The 8,180-nt window shown below is 41.6% G+C and overlaps 1 protein-coding gene across 1 annotated transcript; it reads right to left on the bottom strand.

Annotated features, from left to right (window-relative positions):
- Positions 1 to 99: 99 nt before the first annotated feature.
- LOC126929268 (POTE ankyrin domain family member H-like) lies at positions 100 to 5,876 on the bottom strand. The gene is made up of 3 exons (XM_050745455.1): positions 5,125 to 5,876; positions 607 to 721; positions 100 to 447 (listed from the first exon to the last, which is right to left on the bottom strand). The coding sequence occupies exons 1-3, from the start codon at positions 5,772 to 5,774 to the stop codon at positions 268 to 270; spliced, it is 945 nt and encodes a 314-aa protein (XP_050601412.1). The 5' UTR covers positions 5,775 to 5,876; the 3' UTR covers positions 100 to 267.
- Positions 5,877 to 8,180: the final 2,304 nt, after the last annotated feature.

Genomic DNA, 8,180 nt, shown 5'->3' with positions numbered 1-8,180 from the left:
GAAAAAAAACAAAGTATTACCTTTTACAAATTCAGTGTTTTTTTAAAAAAACATAAACCACAGAGCATTAAAAAAAAAAAAAAAACTGTACCCTCGAATGCTTCTTTAAAAGTAACAATATTTAAAATAAAGTCTTAGATAATTAACTCATTTCAAAATATTTTCATTCAGGTTATGCTTGAGCTTCCAAATATGGAAAACTGGCCCTTACCCAGGTCAACGTTAAAATGAATGCATTTTAGTATTTTGAAGATGAAATTGGTAGACCTATACCTTGTTTTTTGATTCAATATCAGCACCGTATAAGAGCAGTGCTTTCGCCATTAATTTATCTTCATTGTAGATAGCATAGTGTAGAGCAGTATTTCCATACTCATCTGGAATATTTGGATCAGTGCCATGTTCCAGCAACATTAATGCACATTCATCTTCTTGGCATTGTACAGCCTGTCAGTATTAGACCAAAAATAAATTATAAGTCCTGAGAATTAAAACTAACATTCCACAGCTTTCACCAACTAGTTCCATTTAAATGAGAAAACTCATTTTTATGCTATGTATTGAAATCAAAGCCATCTCATGCTGATATAGTTGACTACTGCATACCTTGATCAGAGCTGTCCTCTTTTTGTTGTCAAGGACATCAAGTTGACATCGTCTGTCCAGCAGGAGTTTTACTATTTCTGAATTCCCATTGGCAGAGGCCAGATGTAGAGCAGTCCTATGAGAGTGAGAAGACTTTTTAGGAAATTGTAGTGCACTATCTACAGCTACATCAATGATTCATGCAATAGCAAACACAGAATAGCCTGCTATTACTCTGCCTTCAAAACAAACTTAATTTCCCTTTGAAGAAAGCACACTACTTATTACCTCATGACTCACTGTATGAATGAAAGAGCAGCCTATTTGAATAGGAAGAGCAGAGCCCTTGAATGGCATTCAACGTGGGCTGGAATCCTACTTGAAGCTCTGATGCTTCCCAGCTGTTGCTTACCTTTTTTGGCTCTCAATTTCCTCATCAATAAAATGGGAATGAAAAGAGTCGATTTCTCAGAGGAAACCACAGTAATGCTTAAATAAGACTCTACACGAAAGATATAGAATAGTTCCTAACACAAATAACAGCTCAGTAATTGTAAGATATTATAATTTTTACTAATACCACTAAAGACAACATTTGAATTCAGTGAGATGATACAATTATACCTACACTTTCAGGTATGTTTTAAAGATTACAGGTAACGATGTATTTTAGTGATTCTAAGATGATCATTGTCTCTATGTTTCACCATTTCTCACACTGAAATACCACTTATAATTCATGATTTACTATAACTATAATTGGCAGCATTTAAATAATTCTCTTATTGAGACATACAATAATGGGGCATCATACAATCCCTGGTGCCTTACATTAAGTAAAATATGTTACAATATAACACGTCTGGGGCAGTTCCAGTCAGGTGACTAGCACTTAGATAAATTTTAGTTCTTAAAAGAAGTATGGAATAAGAGGGCTGAGGTGAAAACACAAACAAATTTCTAAAATAATCTATTTCTTACTTTGGTTTTCAAAAACTTTAAGCCAAAGAAAGCTTGAAATTCAAATGAATGGCATGGGCTCATTTTTATCAATACTTAGATTTATACAATGTATGTACATTAGATATTTCCAATCATTCATATTAGGATTTAAGACTGTTATAATTCTTCTCCTTTTAAAATGAATTTATGAAACTATTTGTGGAGCTTTTTTTCAACGTTTACTTTCAGGGGTACAGGTGCAGGATGTGCAGGTTTGTTACATAGGTAAAAACATGTCAAGGGGGTTGGTTGTACAAATTATTTCATTACCCAGGTGTTAAGCCCAGTACCCATTAGTTCTATTTGCTGCTTCTTTCCCTCCTCCCACCCTCCACCCTCTGATAGGCCCCAGTGTGTGTCGCTTCCCTCTAGGTGTCTGTGTGTTCTCATCATTTAGCTCCCACCTATAAGTGAGACCGTGCGGTATTTGGTTTTCTGTTCCTGTATTAGTTTGCTAAGGATAATGGCCTTCAACACCATCCATGTCCCTGCAAAGGACATGCTCTCGTTCTTTCTTTTATGACTGCATAGTATTCCATGCTGTTTGTGTACCACATTTTAGTTCTTAAAAGTACTAAAACAGTCTTTACCCAAGACTTATACATTTTCAGAAGGGTAGTTGAGGGTTATCTTTTACTATTGTCTACCTTCAGAAATGCTTTTGTTTGAAAGGAGGGAAGAAAAGTTTCAATTGAGATTACCTCCTAATGCCCCAATTTTAAATCTCTCAACTTGCTCAGGCCCAGCAGGTAAATATGAAGTTTTCAAAGACGGAAGGATCCTGGGAGATGGTAGAATATGCCTTCCACATAATAGGTGTCTGGCTTATGTTTGATGACTAAACGGATTGAAAGAATGCATAAACACAGCTTGGGAGTTCAATATTTTTAAAGAATGCTCCTGTTGAGTAGAGCAATACATTTACAATAGTAATGGTCATTTATATTTGCTATTTTAGTTTTCATAAATATATAACTAAAATAAAATAATTAATTCATACCTTTTACACATGTTTATATATATAATGAAAATATAATTTTATAATAAAATGTATATACAATAAAATCTACAGGAACAGGTAAACAGAAACCCTCTACTTCTCAAGAGGGGAAAAGTTCACAGAAGATAGCTATCCACAGGAATAAAAATAAATAATAAAATGTGAGAAATTATTTGTATCTATGCAAGTAGCATATTTCTTCTCTTCCCAAGGATTATTTCATTACTAGTGAAATTTAACTAAAACTTTTCAGATATTCATTGCAGAAATCACAGATAAGAGAAAGGGAAGAACTTCACTTACAAATCCCCAGAAATAAGTTTGATTATGTTTTCTACATGTTTTCAGGTAACACAAGAGCAGATTCTGTTTGTGTAGGTGTATAACAAACTGATTTTTTCCTCACTTGATATAGCAAAGCACATCTTTGCACGTCAACATATCTCTGTATCTACTGACACCTTCAATGGTTACATGTTATTCCATCCTATGGATGCACTGAAAGTTTTTCATAAAATCTTTATGTGAGCTCTTCTCAATACACTGCTATTTTAAGCAATACTAAGAAAAACATATGTGTCTATTTCATATAGATATTTCAGTATAATAGAGTTGATAGGTAAAAGGCATACACATTTTTAACATGTGGTTCTTATCATCGAAGTGTGTTAGAAAAGTTGCAGCAGCTTAAACTTTCAGCAACTACATAAGTACCACTGTTCTTCACCCTCACAAACTTTGTGGATAGAAGACAGTATTTCATTCCTTTATTTATTTATTTTTATTATTAATTAATTAATTTATTTTTGAGATGAAGTCTCATTCCATGATCCAGGCTGGAGTGTAGTGGTGCAATCTCAGTTCACTGCAACCTCCACCTCCCTGGTTCAAGCAATTCTCCTGCCTCAGCCTCCTGAGTAGCTGGGATTACAGGTGCATGCCACCATGCCTGGCTAATTTTTTGTATTTTTTAGTAGAGACGGGGTTTCACCATGCTGGCCAGGCTAGTCTCAAATTCTTGACCTCGTTATCCACCTGCCTTGGCCTCCCAAAGTGCTGGGATTACAGGCGTGAGACACCGCAGCCGACCTTTCATTCCTCTTCTAACTTCAATAGAAAACAGTATTTCATTCCTCTTCTAACTTAAATTCCTTCTCTTACCAGGAACACTACGTTTTCCTATGTGCACAGGTCACTGGTAGATATGCAAAAAAGTACCTTGCCCAATCTTAAATTGAGCTTATTTTATTATATCTGCATATATATGCTTGGTTCAGTGGCTCAGGCTTGTAATCTCAGCACTTTGGGAGGCTGAGGCGGGTGGATCACAAGGATAGGAGTTCAAGACCAACCTGGCCAAGATGGTGAAATCCTGCCTCTATTGAAAATACAAAAAATTAGCCAGGTGTGGTGGCGGGCACCTGTAATCCTAGCTACTCAATAGGCTGAGGCAGAGAATTGCTCGAACCCGGGAGGCGGAGGTTGTAGTGAGCTGATATTGCGCCACTGAACTCCAGCCTGGGCAACAGAGTGAGATTTGTCCCAGAAAAATAAATAAATAAATAAATAGTTGCATATATAAATAGGCTTTTGTGTTTTCTTCTGGTACTTTTCTCCTTTTGTATATTTAAAAATTTTAATCTATACTCCAGGAACTTACTTTTGTGACATAAAAATCTAGCTAGTTTTCTCCAAACAGCATGCATTTCATTTATTAATGATTAATCTTGCTTTATCAATATGAAACATCACCATTATCAAGTGCTAAATTCTTACATATATTTGGGTATTTCCGGATTTCTTATTCTGTTCTATTCATTGATATTTTTTCAGTTGTTAGTAAACAATTTGTGGAAATAGCACATTCACATTTTGATATCTGGAAAAGCAAGTCTTTTTCCATTCTGTTACTAAAAATTAACTTATTACAGCAATAAAATACAGGATGTGCAGTGTAAAAATGCTAAAACTTTGCTATTTTTATTTGGCTTACGTAAAAGTGATAAACACAGAAAAAGCTCACATCTTAAGAAAAACGAATCTTCCTATTCAAGGACACAAACCATCTTCCCATTTCAGTTTCCTTGTAAGGTTCCTCAGTAAAGGACATATTTACATAGGGTACATTGATATCAAATCCATATTGGATTTTATTTGAAAAATATTTAGCCCAGAAGTTGATATATTATGGGACTTAGTTCTCAATATACACCTTTCTATAATGTATAGAACATTGTTTTAAAATGTGTACATTAAAAATAATCTGCTGCATCGACTTGATTTTGCGAGTTAAATCACTTTCATACAGTCTATTAGTGCTCTATAAGGGAAATTATAATCGGATAGGAAATCAGCTAAAGTTTTGTTTCTGTGTTGTTGTTCATAAAGGGCCTGTGCCCTGACCTCTCTGAGGTTTCCACACCCAGGGTGGTGTGGGGCCTGCGGAGGAACAGAAAGCCAGGACCCCGATCCCTCCAGGAGGGTATGTCCCCATCATCCCCCCACGTCCCACCTCCTCCCAGCCCAGGCCCGGTTACCTCTTTTGTTTGTCCGTCTTGTTCACGTCAGTGTCCCTGAGCATGACGATGAGATCCTTTCTGGGGACTTTACCCCACCAGGCAGCTCTGTGGAGCTTGTCCAGATCTTCTCCATGGACGTGGTACCTGGGCTCCATGAAGGCGCTGTCGTCGTAGTCTTCCCAAGCTTCCACGTTGCTCTCCCCGCGCCCCTTGCAGCTGGGGACGTGGTACCTGGGCTCCATGAAGGCGCTGTCGTCGTAGTCTTCCCAAGCTTCCACGTTGCTCTCCCCACGCCCCTTGCAGCGGGGGAAGCAGTGGCAGCACCACTTGGCCATCTTGCTCCTAAGTGTCTTCATAGCAGAGGCATGGTGGTCCCCAGAAGTGCCCACGTTGCTCTTGCCGCTCCTCCTGCAGCAGGGGAAGCAGTGGCAGCACCACTTGGCCATCTTGCTTCTAAGTGTCTTCATAGCGGAGTCGTCCTGGTCTCCAGAAGCACCCACGTTGCTCTTGCCGCTCCCCCTGCAGCAGGGGAAGCAGTGGTGGCACCACTTGCCCATCTTGCTCCTGAGACCAAATGGCTTCTTCACAGCGGAGGCAGCGGGTATTGAAGAAACCTCAGCCACCATCTGCTTTGAACAGCCAGGGGAGGCCGGTAGTCGCGAGCACATCGCGTCTACCAACCAGTTTCACCAACTAGCAGGAAATTCTGGGTTTCCGATCTGTTTGAAGAGAAAGGTCAATCCCAGCCAAAACCTGCCAACCCCAGCAGGGGAGCCCGGCCCACCCCACCCCCCGGAAAACCCACACCCAGCCGGGGAAAGCCCACGCCCACCCGGGGTGATCCCACGCCCCCCCCCCCCAGGAAGGGCCAACCCCCGCCCCGCCCCGCCCAAAGGAAACACCCAACCCAGCCAAGGGAATGCCAAGCCCAGCAGCGAAAAGGTCAAGCCCAGCAAAGGAACGCGATGGAGGAAACGTCAATCCAAGCGAGAAACACCGGGCAAAGCGATTAACGCCGAGCCAAGCGAGGAACGCCAAGCCAAGCCAGGAACGCAGAGCCAGGCCTAGCCGTTACAGGCTAGCCAAGCTGTTACGCGGGTGCGCGTGCGGTGCGTGTGCGCGCCTCAGGCGGCGTCATTGCACGTGGCACAGACAGTGGCCAATGTGTGCAACCTGCGCACAAGTCTTGGTGCCACGAATATCAGTGACAGCCTTGCGTTCCCGGCAAACTTCGTGGGAATTGGCCGAGCCTTCAGGCTATGGAGGAGAGGCCTCTGGTTGGAAAAAGCCTCTTGAAGCAGGACAGGGGCTAGAGCGCCTGGAACTGGAGGATGCTGACAGGCTCCTCTGAGGAAAGCCCACAAGACACTCGTGGCGGTGCTGTTGCCGGTGGCCACGGCTGCCGCTCAGAGCTCGGGCTTCTTTCTTATATTTGTTTTGGTTTTATTTTGCTACTATTTTCTACTTTCTTGATGTGATAGCTGAAGTTTTATTTGAGAAATTTCTACTTTTCCGTCATACACATTTAGTGAAACACATTTTCCTGCCAGCACTGGCTTTACCTGTGTTGAATCAAGTGTGATATGTCGTATTTTTATTCAGTTTAATATATTTAATAGTTTCCCTTGAGACGTTTCCCTTAGGAGTGTGCTTGCTGTTTAGCGCTATTCACAATAGCAAAGACATGGAATCAATCCAAATGTCCATCAATGATAGACTGGATGAAGAAAATGTGGTACACATACAACATGGAATACTATGCAGCCATAAAAAAAGAATGAGATCATGTCCTTTGCAGGGATATGGATGGAACAGGAAGCCATTATCCTCAGGAAACTAAGCAGAAACAGAAAGCGAAACACCTAATGTTCTCACTTATAAGTAGGACCTGAACAATGAGAACACATGGACACAGGGAAGGAAACAACACACAATGGGGCCCCTGGATGGGGGCGGGAGAGGGAGAGCATCAGGAAAAATAGTTAATGCATGCTGGGCTTAATGCCAAGGCAATGGGTTGGTATGTATAGCAAACCACCATGGCACAAATTTACCTGTGTAACAAACCTGCACATCCTGCACATGTACCCCAGAACTTAAAATAAAATAAATAAAAATGTAAAAAAGAAAAAACCAACAAAACTGTGTGCTGTTTATCTTTCAAGTATTTAAGATTTTGCTGTTATCTTACTTTTTTATTTTGAATTGGATGCCATTTTGGCTGGAGGATACATTCTACATGATTTCAGTTCTTTTAAAACTCTAATGTTTGTTAAAATGCAGGACACAGACCATCTTGGTTTATGTTCTGTGGGTACCTAAATGTTCTGCTGTATTCTGATGCTAGGGGGTGGAGGAGCAGGGGTTTTTGTTGTTTCATTTTGTTTTGTTTTTTTGAGGCAGAGTGTCGCTCATTTTGCCCAGGGTGGAATGCAATGGCCTGATCTCGGCTCACTGTAACCTTCGCCTCCCGGGTTCAAGCGATTCTCCTGCCTCAACCTCCCCAGTAGCTGGGATTACAAGCACCCGCCACCACACCCGGCTAATTCTAGTATTTTTATTTTTTTATTTTTTATTTATTTATTTTTTTTGAGACGGAGTCATGCTCTGTCGCCCAGGCTGGAGTGCAGTGGCCGGATCTCAGCTCACTGCAAGCTCCGCCTCCTGGGTACACGCCATTCTCCTGCCTCAGCCTCCCAAGTAGCTGGGGCTACAGGCGCCCGCCACTTCGCCCAGCTAGTTTTTTGTATTTTTTAGTAGAGACAGGGTTTCACCGTGTTAGCCAGGATGGTCTCGATCTCCTGACCTCATGATCCGCCCGTCTCGGCCTCCCAAAGTGCTGGGATTACAGGCTTGAGCCACCGCGCCCGGCCAATTCTAGTATTTTTAGTAGCGGCAGGGTTTTGCCATATTGGCCAGGCTGGTCTCCAACTCCTGACCTCAGGTGATCCACCCGCCTTGGCCTCCCAAAGTGGTGGGATTACAGGCATGAGCCTCTGCACCCAGCCAACGGTGGAGTACTTTATAAATGCCAGTGAGCGGCAGCCACCAACATCAGTAGCTGCTGACGCTGC

This window comes from Macaca thibetana, chromosome 10, assembly GCF_024542745.1.
Source record: "Macaca thibetana thibetana isolate TM-01 chromosome 10, ASM2454274v1, whole genome shotgun sequence".
Classification (NCBI taxonomy): Eukaryota; Metazoa; Chordata; class Mammalia; order Primates; family Cercopithecidae; genus Macaca; species Macaca thibetana.
This window is presented reverse-complemented; position numbering and strand designations above follow the sequence as displayed.